Source organism: Apostichopus japonicus, chromosome 20 (assembly GCF_037975245.1).
Source record: "Apostichopus japonicus isolate 1M-3 chromosome 20, ASM3797524v1, whole genome shotgun sequence".
NCBI classification, from domain to species: domain Eukaryota; kingdom Metazoa; phylum Echinodermata; class Holothuroidea; order Aspidochirotida; family Stichopodidae; genus Apostichopus; species Apostichopus japonicus.
In genome coordinates this window covers 20069282-20083491 of record NC_092580.1, presented here as the reverse complement: position 1 = coordinate 20083491, position 14210 = coordinate 20069282, and the positions used below count along the sequence as shown (strand labels likewise).

General features: G+C 39.4%; 1 protein-coding gene across 1 annotated transcript in view; it reads right to left on the bottom strand.

Moving 5' to 3' along the window:
- The window catches only part of LOC139960829 (calcium/calmodulin-dependent protein kinase type 1-like), a 127039-nt gene that overhangs the window by 72445 nt on the left and 40384 nt on the right, over nt 1–14210 (bottom strand). Inside the window, exons 4-5 of the mRNA XM_071959414.1 lie at nt 8167–8305; nt 7079–7278 (exon numbers count right to left, since the gene is read on the bottom strand). Coding sequence (XP_071815515.1) covers nt 7079–7278; nt 8167–8305 — 339 coding nt within the window. The remainder of the gene's footprint in view (nt 1–7078; nt 7279–8166; nt 8306–14210) is intronic.

Below are 14210 nucleotides of genomic sequence, written 5' to 3'. Positions count from 1 at the left end.
AACTTGCATAGATAGCATTTTGCTCATTTGGGATATCAATTTGTCATATGCAATACCCAATCAATTATTCCATGAAGCCTACAAACTTCTTCTACTATAAAATTTCAAATAAAATTGTGATTTCTTTCACCGTGTTGCACCATAAAGTAGATGAACGTACATGGTTCACACCTTGTACTTTCTATATTACACACACATCTCCAGTAGATTTGTGGTTAGCCACATTGTACAAACATTTACATAATTCATAATTTCAGTACTGGGCAGGATAATCCCCATGAGAGTTAATCTCCATGACCTCTCAGATCCTTCCAGGGGTCAGTGCTTGAAAGGTTACTGTTGTCTATAGCACTTGTGTTATTATGACAGACAAGATGTCCTTCACTGAAGACTGTCAGAACACTGAATGAGTCAGGTATCAATCAGCAGACTGGCAGAAAACTAAAGCGTGTCAGACATCAGTCAGTAGACAGTCAGAGGACTGACAGAAATCAGTTGGAAGACTTTCAGAAAACAAGAGTCAGACCGTCAGCAAATCGTCAGAAAAAAAAAGACATCAGAATATGTAAGGCAATCAGAAATCAGTCAGCAGGCAGTCAATCAACAAAAGAGTCAGTAGAGTCAGTGGACAGTCAGAAAACAAAAAGAGTAAGAAATCAGTCAGCAGACAGTCAAAAGACAGTCAGAAATAAGTCAGCAGACGATCAAATGTGTCAGAAATCAGTCAGCAGACAGTCAAAAATAAGTCAGCAGACAATCTGAAATAAGTCAGCAAACAGTCTTAAATCAGTCAGCAAACCGTCTTAAATCAGTCAGCAGACAGTCAAAAGACAGTCAGAAATAAGTCAGCAAGACAGTCATAAATACGTCAGCAAACAATCTGAAATAAGTCAGCAGACAGTAAAAAGCCTGAGTCAGAAATCAGGCAGCAGAAAGTCATAAATTAGTCAGCAGACAGTCAGAACACAGAAGCCAGTCAAAAATTAGTCAACAGACTTCCAAACAACATCTTAAAGATATCTTAATTTCAACCTCATCACCAAAAAAGTAGAGAATTTTGCCAGCTGAATAGAATTCATGTCAGCTAATTCTCCCTTTTTGGCACATGAAATAACGAAACCATTTGCCAATTCAATTTACATTTTTTTTTGTTTTTTTTTGCAGACTGCAAAAATACACAGACAGAGCTTTCATTGCAAGATAACACTAACATAAAATTTATGTGGTTAGTAACACTTTTTTGCCTGCAATGAAGCACACAAACATGTCACTTCTAGATGAACCATATCAACAACATAAAATTTGAATATATTCTGTGAATAAAGACCTTGTGGGCTTTCTGTACAGAGTCTCAACATGATAATTACTTTTTCATCTTCAACTGCATTCTCCATTCTTTTCATTTGTGCATTATTTCAGGCCTTTGTTTCATATTAACACACTGCAAGTGTCCCTTTAACCGAATCAAAAACACATTAACACCAAGTCCTTCCAGCTAAAAGATCTTTAAGGCCGTCCAGCATTCCGAACATTGCTCTTTGCAATTAAATAATCAAGGCAGTTATTTATGTTGACCAAACAGAAAGCATTCTTAACACTTCTGTGCATCCTGAAGATTTCAGCTATGCGTATATATATGCATCTGAACAAATTACTGCTGTTTCTGTGTAGATGGAACCCCATTATGTACTCAGCATCTGCAGATACACCTGTCCTATAGTAATACAATGCCCAGGCCTTCAATATTTACCAATGACACTCAACAAATTTTCCCCATGGCAACAACTTCTAGCTGTATAGCCTATACACCTATTACAGCATTAAACATAATAAGTACCACTCCAAAAATATGCTACAAGTTGAATTTACACTAGGTCAGTCATATTCAAACTTCATCAAATATTTTAGTATGCATGTACATCTTCAAAAGCAGATCTCTGAATCACTAAAACATGTCTTAATCTATAAGAATTAACACACCGCAATGTCTGACATTAAATCAGAAGGTACAGTAAGAGACACAGAATATTTTACTACTTGAAATTTTATAACAACTTCAGCATGCTCAAACTTTGGGGACAATACTGATGACCTTTAACTGTGCAGACTATATGCTGGTTGTCCACTACTGTTGCTATAGTTACAACAATGATTTGTTTCCTTTCATGACCTAACTATACTGTAGGTCATGCTTATAATCTTAACTGAGTTTGACAATTTGTGAACTGTGAACAGTGAACAAATCATGACCATGCTGAATTTTCGAATTGAGCTCTTTTGCAGGTGTGGATCCAGGGAGGGTGGTGGGCTGTTCACCTGCCCCTTACCCCCCAACTTCATTCAACCCCATGAAAACAATTTAGAGTAGTAATTAGCACAACTTTGCATGGAGACATACCTTAATATGGACCTAACTTACAGCTTAAAGGCCTCAGAATGTGCATGTCTTAAATTTTCTGGGAAAAGGAACCCAAAACATCTTACATCATGGTAGTCAACATCAAAGATCCTCCTACTTTTTTAAATTTCTGGATCCACCACTGTTTCCTGTCTTCTTTTCAGACTTTCATGACATATAGTCTGTTACTACAACATAATATCTGATATTATCACAGCCTATCACTGAAGAAAAGGATTAAATACACTTGATGGTAACTATTGATCTTTGCGATTTTTCCGATTTTCGATTTTTTTTTTCCCCCCAATTTTTTTCCAAGTTTGCTTTATGCATATGATTTACATGGAAGTGTCTGGTGTACAAAATATTTTGTATCAATGTTAAACACTGAATTCAGTAATAAATAGCTGACTTAATCCTCCATTGGTGTGAGGAAACGGTTGAAATGTCTTAGTGTCATCAACTACCATCTTTGAGTCATTCCTGGTAGGTTTGATAAATATTACTGAATTAATGACTAAGCAAAATGTTGCTTTTTACATTGCATTAATATATTTTTAAATCAATATTAGAGCAATAATCTCAAACTAAGATCATTAAATAACAATCTAGGTAATTAGCTTGAACAGTGAAGTGTCATTTCAAAGAGTAAAGTATATATAAAATTATTTTAAAAAATGTGATCTTAAAAGTCCGCATATTCAAATTTGATTCTTGGATAGCAAAGTATTCTAACTCTCTTTACATGCTTAAAATTACCACCAAGTTGTTGTCAACAAAACCCTGACACATAACTTTTCAAATATCTACTAGAAACACTCCACAACACCGCTTGAGTCTCGCTTCTTGATTACAGAGCTTTATTAACTAATATTATTCACGATCATAACGCCACAAGTTACGGTCATCTCTTTGATATACTACCGACCGAAACGACTGACAGACCGAAGCAACAACGTCACTGAATGACCTACATTTCTGCAAGTTCAGATATCTCAACACGTAACGATTCTTGATTGGTTTTGTAAACTGGTCGGGTTCACTTAGCATTCAACAAATTTGTGTTCGATTTAAACTGATGTTTCGTAGACATTCTGTTGATCAAATTTGTAGATATCAGAGATCGAATTACTGGACTGTTTGCGACGATATTCATTTATAACACACCGGACTGATAAATGTTATCGGAATATTTTTAAACCATTGTCTAAATGAAACAGGCATCCGCGATCTGAAAAATCAGTAATTACCCATCGAGGTAGTGACAATTAATACGAACTTCATTAAACAGCAACCACAAGTGAAGTACAAAAATCTTTCAAATTCTGTACACAATACACGCAGCAACTACACGTGCACTGAACGTCCATTCTAAAATGGTTACAATAAACAAAACACAGGATGGAAAATTTCTCATGTCTGGCAGGAATAAGTTTAAGTATTTTTTTAGTTGGTGAATATATATTTTTCTTAAATCTATTTTTATATACTAAAATCCCACACCATTATGCTCTTCCGTAAAAAACTTGACTAATCAAGTGTTATTTCAAATAATGAGGTAAGCTATATCAAAATTCCTTGTAATTCTTTATTTCATTTACTTTTTGTATGTGACTCATATTAATATGAAAGAGATTCTAGGCAATGAATGTTGAGAATCAAATCAAATTCAGGAATCTCTCACTCATTAACTTTCACATGGTAGGTGCATGTTCTTTGCCTGATCACAAGCACAGTAATAATGGGTACTTTTTTCTAACTTTAAATTGAGAATAAAAGCCTTGTTTTAGTTGGTTGCTAACCAGACTGATTTGGTGACAAATACTTAGTCTGTATCTTCATAAGCCTGATAATCTGCAACTTTGATTGAGAAATCTGTGATTGGCTTTGTTAAGTTTATTATTTCACGAGAAGGGGGCTGAATTTCCAGGTTAGTATAGGGTCAGGTCCATTTCATTCCATTTAAAGTTCATCATATTAATTGGCCTCAAAATTTTAAAAATTGCTAAAAGTTTTCAAAAGTACCTCTGGAGAGGTTATACAGTAACATTCAAAATTATCTCAAACCATTTGAGGATAGCTAGTTCATAAAAGCTTTTCAATTTTAGCATGGGTGACTTTTGTTTCAAGTTTTTTAAGCATACTTTGGGGCAATACTGATTACATTTAAAAACTGATTCAGTGACCAGTACCATCCACATGGTATTAATTGAATTCAACACGACGATACCTTGAAGTGCAGGCAGCCCCCTGATCAGAGAATGACAGTGCTAACTGTACGTGCCTGATCAGCAGAACTGATCTCACGCATCATGCAACACATGCAATTACTTTTGCATTTGCAGGACTGTGTCCTCAGATGATGATATATGACTTAGAGGTTACTACAAGCATGTACCAGGTGCAAGGTTTCAAACAAGACACAAACAAAACCATTAAAACATAATTTTGTCACCAAACAATGATGTAGGCTAGAGAGTCAAGTTTTACAAATGATTGGTTCTGCATAATCCATCAACAATGAAAAGATTCATTACATTCTTCATACAATTAAGCCAGAGAGGTAGAAAGTGCAGGTGGTGGTTTCAGAGTCGTTACATATATTCCTAAATTGACTTTATGTGTTAGGATAGATCCTTGTGTGCTAAATATGTACATGATTATCTCAGCAAAGGTCTGATTGTGAGCACTTAAGGTCTGTGAAAGACCACGTGACGGAGAATGATTTTAGAAGGGAGAGTGAGTTCAGAGGGGAGAGTGATTTGAGATTTTCTCCCCGATATACAAGTGATATAATACAATTCTTGTGAAAAAGAAAGAAACACGATGGCAGTATATTATAATTGAATAATATGTCCATTTGTTTTTTGTTTGTGTTTTTTGGCTTGGTCTTTGCATTTTTGTTGTTTTATTGTCTTAGATTAGGCAGGATTTGAGGCACTGTAATTGATTCCCAATATCCAATGGCACAGTAAATTTCCTCAAATGTTCTGAAGGGCTTATGTAACAAACAATAGTTGCATTTAATCATGAAGATATGAATTTGCAATTTCGACGTAGCATACACTTCAAATAAGCTTAATTCACCTGGACATTTTTTTATTGCTGGGGAGTGGGTTATTAAATTTGGGCTGGCATTTAAGTTGAAGCCCCATCGAACGAACGAGGTGGGTCTTGCAGTTTTATATAGACACATAGTTTAGTTTGAGACAGCTGCGGGAAATTAATCACTGATTTATGGAACGTGTACCATATATGAAATAAACAGTGAAAGAATGAGAAGAAATTATTCCAAATCGTTGTTATAGAAGTGTACCAAGCAGCTGCCAGCCAACCTGACTATAGATCCAGTTATATCATAGCACCTGTGTTTGCACAGCTACATTTGTAGTGCAATCTTGCATATTTTTAATGGTTTTTTACGGGCAAAACACAGCATATACCACATGATAACGTATGGAGCAGTTTGAGCTGAGAGTTCATTGACGTTTCGACAAATATTCGTGATGTACCGCATTTCAAACGATGAAATATGCAGTAGGGTTATAAACTGAAGCTTTGGGAGTGCAATTAACTGCCACGATGAAATAAAAGACCATTCACACATAACATTCAATTTCCAGGCAGTACCATGGGAATTCTCTGATGATAGTAGCTAGGTTACTTCCAAACAACAGGCATCTTGAGTTAGGAAAACGATACTCAGATAAGGTTTTCAACTAGCAGTTTATGTTCGCAATGGAACTCTGGTATCCTGACGACTGAACCTCTTGGTCTGGAAAGTATGGTACGTGTTCCAAAAAGTGGGTGGTGAACATCTGGAAATGTCCTACTACCGGAAAATGTTATCTTCCGTTTTGGGCCTGCCTGAGATTGATTAATTTATTGTTTAAGATTAATTGTTTAAGATTAAGTCTGTAGAATTTATTTTTCAAGCTAACTTAAATGCACTCTGAGCATCTAGTCTGGGGGGTTCAGGTCTTGCTCAGTTACAGGCGCGTAGCCAAGGAGGGGGGGCGAAGGGGGCAGCCGCCCCCCCTTTAGCATTTAAAAAAAAAAATTTTTTTTAATGTTTTTATGATATCGCTAGTATTTTCAAAAGAGAAAATGCTAAGATGCAACTTACAAGGCCTGGGAAGTGCCATTTCCAGCGATCTGGGAGGCATTTTCAGCCAAAATTTTCTTGTACGCTTTGCGCCAACCATGGTGTCGCTACGCCTAGATAGTTTGCAATTCCGAATCGACAGTTTCACCCCTCCCTTGGCAAATTCCTGGCTACGCGCCTGCTCAGTTATGAGCTTATAATGCTGGTATAATCTTTTTCTTTATTCAAAGTGGGAAGAAATCTGTTACCAAACTACTTATCTAAGTACTGCGAAAAAGCCTTTGTACAAAACTCTTTATCGTAAGCTAAAGATGATGGGAATTGGGTTGATTACTTTTCTTCCAGCACAGAAGTAAGGTAGGTCATTTGGGCTTCAAGGGAGATCTAAACTGTCTTACTTGAAACACTTTGGAACTTTTGACGTCTGATATCTCCCAAACAGAGCGGGATATTCCTAAGTAGATGCTTAACAGAGTTGTAGCGGTACAAAGATTTCTATCAGATAAATTAATGCTGACCCATTGGCTTATACTTCTGTTTAAATCCATATAAAAGATAGATATATATCTACTTACAAGATGTAAGAAATAACCCCAAGTGACCAGACATCTACTGCCTTGCCGTAAGGCTTCTGTGCTAAGACCTCCGGTGCCACATACCCTGGTGTTCCACAGGCAGTTGACATGTCCCCAGAACCTTCCATTTTTGAAAGACCAAAATCACTGATCATTATCTTGGAGTTTTCATCTTTACAATAAAACAGCAAATTTTCAGGCTGAGGAGAGAAAACAAGAAAAAGAACAATATTTAAATATTTTGCAAATGCACATTTTTACAACTAGACCACAATCATATTTTTTTCCTTTTTTTTCAGTCAATTTCCCCCAAGATAGATATGGTTCATGTCCATGTCATTAATACAGAGAAGTACACATGGAACTTTTGAAATAACAGAAAATCCAGTTTATATTTAAAGAAATACATGAAAGTTGGTAGCTTCTGCACTTTGAAATTCAAAATGATGTTGTAGCAAAAGTGAATTTGAAACAAGCAGGTGTAATGTCATAAGAGGACATTGAACAAACTTCTGGGTTGTTTTTTTTTCAAGATTTGCAACAAATTTTCTAAAATTGGGATCATCAAAATATTAGAATATGATCCTCTATCAGAAGTCTAAAACAGATATACATCTGGGCTGTCCTATCTGTAAGAAACAGATGGTGAACACTCCCTTTCAAACTTTGCCAGCTGCGTCAGAGATCTGTCACAAGGCAACCATGACTTGAATATGCAGTCGTTAGCAAAACAACTGGTCCTAAATTGAACAAAAGGTCCACTTTCACAATTTTGCAGGCTATGTTGCTATGCAATACCAGATGAAATTATTCCCTTGTTTAACTGGGTATATTTTAATCTGACCAAGCAGAATAGCCCCCACACATAGCCCCACACAATAGCCCCACACATTAAAAATATGATAAGATGTCTGGTAATTTTGGTTACCCAAATAGTGGTATTTTAAGATAAACAATGTTCAAAACAGCCCCAAAATATAAGTAAATAAATATAAGGATGAGGAAGGGTCAATGTCAACTAAAGTTCAGCCTAGGTTTTTAAAACCAGCAAATATTGAAGTAAATCTCCAAGGTGGGTTTCGACTCACCTTCAGATCCCTATGTACGATGCCTTTATCATGAACGTATGCTGTAGCTTCTAAGACTTGTCTGATGAGGTCACTGGCATCTTTTTCTGTGTAACTTCCTTTATCCACTATTCTGTCAAACAGCTCCCCACCGGAAACGCTGCAAAGAAAAGAAGAAAACTTTCACGTAATAGGAGCAGACTGTACATACTGGAATCACAAACACCAGTGATGTCTCCGGAGTTTAAAAACCACCTTGATTACAGGTAGATGTAAATGTCCTCAGATATGAAGAGGTGTTCATGTTCAGAATTCCACAATTTTAATACCAGGTTTGGATACTTCCTTTAAGTGATATGATCGACGAGCTTACCTGTCTCCCCACTACCATCACACCTTGCCACGGATGAATTGGTAACCTTTTCAGCACTTCAATGGGAAGAACAGAACTAAAAAGATAACCAATTCACTTGAGGCACTGTAGAGTTTGAGGGCAAAGGTTGTGAGGAGACAGGTAAGCAATAGCTACATAAATGGATAGATTCGGAAGGAACTAATGGAAAGTGGACGAGGAATTCAGACATTGGTGACAAGGAAAATGGGGTCAGTGCAGGGGGCACAGTACTAAATGTTTTAAATTGTTGTACTTGAGACAGATAAGAAGTGCATGAAGTGGAGACAGGTTATCATATTGAGTTGCCAAACAATGTTAAAATTTCTTTCACTTGGATAAAATATGCACAACATCTCATCTTCTCTACTTGATGTGTTCTACGATAAGAATTTACCTGGCAGTGTACAATGTCAAGTATTGTTTGCACCTTAAATACTGCAAAAATCACTTCTACATGCTGTCAATTTCACTTCAAATATTAATGAGGTTAGGACGTATTTCCTATTACTATCACTTATTACCTATTATTATCACTTATAACCTATTATTATTATGATTATCTGTCACTTACTCCCTATTATCTTCACTTATTCCTTATCATCATCACGTATTCAGTATAATATTATCACTTTTCCCTAGCATCACTTATCATACCTATTATTCTCACTTATGATACCTATTACTATCAATTTACTACCTATTATTATCACTTACTCCCTTTTTTATCATCATCTACTACCTATTATCATCACTGACTACCTATCATCACCACTAATTACCAGCACAATTTTGAATACCAGAAACTTTTACAAACACATTCACAGTAAAACCACACTTCACAAGTATGTGCTACAGCTCCTAAAACCAAGGCTCTCCAACAAAAGTTATGGCTCTCTTCAAACTGGCACTCTTCAATAACTGTACAAATTTCTGGAAGAGCCTCTAAAAGACGTTGGATGAATGGATCACAAAATGGAGAAAATTTGCTTTTTGCGGTAAGGTTTCCCTCCAGTAATAGTTAGCCTCATTTCCTTCTAGAGTTTCTCTGGCTGTTGTACAATAATTAATCAGCAGAGGTGGTAAACAAAAGTATGTGTCTGTTTTCTTTGAAATAATAAATAATTTTCATGCAACATAGGAAATAATTGTCAGAACTATACATTAAATGTGAGAATTTATGTCCTCTACAGCAAATTTCACTACCTACGCTATTGCCTTTCAATGCAAAATTTCATTTCGTTTTTATTGGGAAGAGCTTTCTCAACAATTTGAGATTCAATTTCATTTAAGTCTTTAATCGAGAGAAATATGGTGATAACTTGATGCAGACAGGTGATAATTAAAAAATTGACATTTCCAAAATGCAGCAAAATTTGTTATATACAAAGATCATTACAAGTCACCGACAAGCAATTAAATATTGTCCTTCTGTTTAAGCCACCCACCTGTTTTCCTTCCTAGAATTAGATAGAATATAACAACTTCATCAAGCAACTACAACTTTATCGAGCAACAAGGCTGAAGGCAAAAACTTTGATAAGAATTTCAACCTATAATTTGCTCTAACTTTTGTAATTTGAAAATGCTCTCATTTGGTGTCAACACATGCACACTATATTTCCATACAAGCCTAGAATTGAAGTTTCAAAGAATAATTTCAGCAGTAAGTACGACATTTTTAAAAATAAAATATGAACGTTTTTGCGAACAGATCTCAAAAATCAAATGACAAAATCAATACCCTATACCTCCACTATTGCATGAACATATGCACACATGTAAAACATGCAGTTCTGCCTGCAAATTTTACATCATGGTGAAAAGTTCTAATATTGGGAGGTTTCAATGTTCCGAATTATTCCCTGACATCAAAAAGTGTTCAGATGCACAATAAAATGTCTGATTGAGAATGCCTTCGAATGAATGTAGAATGACGGTTGAAGTTTTCACATGGGTGACCACGATTTGACTTGTTGGAGTATTTGGGAACAGTATAGTGACAAGCATTCAAACTTGCCTTCTGCATCGATCTTGCCTGAATTGTGTTACTATTTTGATATCAGGATCCAACCAATAACACTGATATTATTATAAAACTTACTGGTTTATATATTTACGAGTGACCCACTTACCTGTCTCCCCACAACCTATGCACCGCATTCTACCGTGTCTAGAATGCCCTGGTAATCTTTTAACACTGTACACCCTCACTGGCCCAAATGGCCTTCCTTCATTTTGAGACCACTTTCCCACAAAGTGGCCCCTGACGCGACCTCGGGGAGGGTGGCGGGTAAACCCTGCCACCCGCCGAGCTCGCCGAGAAGGAAAAATCTAACGCTAACAAAGACTGCTGACGCCTCCAGGCGGAGGGTGGAGCCCACCCTGAACAGTCGGGGTGGGGGTCCGCCCTCCGTCACCCCGTAGGCGTGCCCCCCCCTACACTTACAGAGGCCTAATTGAACAAGGGGACGAGGCCCATACTACCTTAGATGGTAAAGAGTAACCTGGTAAACCAAACTAAGGAAACAACGCCCACCGATAGACAAGTAGTCGCAGGCAACCCAGGGAGTGGCGATGTCTATCGACGAAACGCGAGGAGTCATGAGTCGGGTCGAACGACCACTCCCCCGTCCGGCTGCGTCCCACCTCCCTCGGGGGAGGGTGGCGGGAAATGGAGACAGGTAAGTGGGTCACTCGTAAATATATAAACCAGTAAGTTTTATAATATTTACTTCGTTCCCCACTTACCTGTCTCCCCACAACCTATGCACCGAGTGGCACTGTCCGATGGTGGGAGGCCCGAGGGGTGGGACCCCCGGAGCTCGTATCATCGAGCGACCAAAGCCAAATCGGCCTGTGATATGTCCGATAAGTAGCAGGCGACGAAGCGATTGGAGTCTTCCACGCCGTCGTCTTGCTGATGTCCATTATTGGAAAACCTGCGAACAGGGCTGTAGAAGCAGTGAAACCCCTGCTGTTGTGAGCCATGGATCTGCCTGGACCTGTAGCCAGAGGGCGGACGGCTTCCACCAAACAGCGGGACAAGGTATCCTCCCAGGCTGCTGAGTGGGGCACTCGAAGGAGGAAGAACAGAGATGTCGAAGTACCCAAGAGATCTTGTGTTCTGTTGAGGTACCACTTCAGTGCCCTAATGGGAAACCATACTGTAGTCTGTCCTCGGGGATCAAAGAGAAGGTCTTGATCTCTGGGATGATGATGTCTCCCGGTAGGAGAGCCCAAACCTGGTTCTAGCGAAGAAGGAGGGGTCGAGAACTATCAGCACCCCACAAACCGTAGGACTGAAGGCACCTTAGTCAAGGCAAGCCGTTGCTGCCTGGCGTGGAGCCGTAGGGGAGGCCCCTGATGGAAGGCGGCAACAGCCGAACGAAAGTTTTTGATCGTCTAAACCCTGCCTCCCTTCTTGGAACAGTGTGGGTAAGGAGTCGGCGATCAAGGTTAGAAAGGCCATGGTAGGCAGAGTCTGTCTCGTTCGGCATACTCCGAATCTCCGTAGGCAGAAAACGTAAGTACCAAGGTTGTTCTCACTCCGGCGGCCAAAGTCCTTTCTGTCTAAGGAAACACCAGACAATTTCCAGGCACCTAATTGTAGGCCTTTGCTGTCCGGGTGAGCCAGCGCCCCGTCTATGGGACAACCGACTGTGGTTTGTCCGGCAGGATCGCTGGCTCGTCCGCTAGGAGCTGGATAACTTTTGCCCGAACCGGGGTCAGCGGGGCCACTATGATGGCTGACCATGCCAAGAGGGGGAAGATGTAAGCTTCCGGTCCGTTTCGCGACAGGTACCTGGCGTTATGTGGAAGGCCTGCGGGTGGGCCGCCTGAACAAAGATGAGCAGCCCATTGTTGCCCTGTGTCGCAATCAGGTCTATCAGAGGTCTGCTGAACATGTGGAAAAACCTACTTCATGTTCGTTGCGAAAGGGTCCACTCGTCAGGGTGGAGCTGTCCCCTGGGCAGAGCATCGGCCATCACATTCTCCTTTCTGGCTATCTGAGAGACTTGTAGGGCCATGCAAGATTCTGTAGCTGTGGTGAGGGTCTCCCTTGCCAGACGGCAATATCGCTCTGACCTGGTGCCACCATGTCTGTTGACGTAGCTACAGTATGTTACCACCGTCGTGTTGTCTGAGAGGATGGTAGTCAAAAGCCCCGTACCTGGGCGCCGGAGGGCTCCAGAGAGCCCAACCCTGTGTATCTGCTGCTAAAGAAGTCAGGGACAGCGGCCTGCATGGTGACCTTGTTAGCGCTTGCAGGACAGCCGCACTCGCAGTACTGATTCAGTACCACAGTACCGTTGATGACTCCTTCAGTTATCAACCCGTTGCAATCAGAAAACTCTGAAGAAAAGGAATGTCCTGATGATGCTAAGCTGTACCCTGTAGGGAGGTTTAATGGAGGTTCTTTCCATGCTAAAAAATATTAATCATAATATTGGGGAAAGAAAAGGCGTAGACCTATTGAAAGATAATGATGCCTGAGGCGCCTAACAATATTACCCCGGTCAACGAAAACCTGTCAAGCATAGAGACAAGTATCTTCTGGATGGGAAGCTGCACTGACGAAAAAGTGCCTTGCCCAAGGAAACAACTGAATGATCCGGCCAGGACTCAAACCTGCAAGCCTTAGATCACCAGTCCACTGCCTTCACCACTTGACCACAGTACTCTCTAAAAATGAGTACTGAAGGTACAGAATCTCACTCTGCTGAGTGAGTACAGAATCTTAAACAATGCTACCCTGCTACAAAAAATGAGACTGAGTACTGAATGGATAGTTTGCTTCATCAGAATCTTAAACAAAGCTACAATGCTACTGTTTATGTGACTCCTACAATTATATGTATGTATTTAAGAACGTATTTAGGATCATCCTGCAAGTAGGAACATGAGAAGAAGCCTCACTGGCTTAACCAAGCTGCAAGCTGACTGAAGTCAGTCTCTTACATACAAATTTAACGTCCATGATTATGAAAAGTCAACAACTCTGTAGCTGGACAACATACATTAATCTTGGGATGGCCTGAACCGGGGACCTTATGACTGAAAGGCTTTAACCCTGAGCTAACTGAGCTATAGACCTACTCATCAGAAACAAACTCCCAACAGGGGCTGTGAAGATGGTGAGAGGGTGGGTTTGTAGAAAATCCACCTCATAAATCCCTGGCTGCTTAACGGAGCCCGGGGAGTTACTCAGCAAACACAAAAGCGTTACTAAGCATGTAGTGTTTTGTTATGATAACGTTATTAGTGGTGTAAGAGGTATGTCACCGAAAACGTTTTCAGGCTCATATTTCAAAACGATTTACGTTAAGACATTAATATAACATTAATATAACATTAATATCTCATAGAAACGTTATGTCGACGTTTTTACCACACCACATTTAACGTAATAAACACGTAATAAATGTTATGATAACGTACCCGTTACTCCTCAAATCTCTCCATGTCGAGACGTGTCAATTTCGTAGTGTAGTACAGTAGAAGTATCCAACTTCCTATTGAAACCACCTAGCGCATAGCCACGACTAGGCTATCAGGTGCTACGAAATGCAACTGTGCTTAAAATGTCGGAACAGCGAACATTATTCACGAAGCGCATACTGTATGCTCGGAGCGCGTTAGCGCTTGTACCTTTGTTGGGGTTTTATCCTAC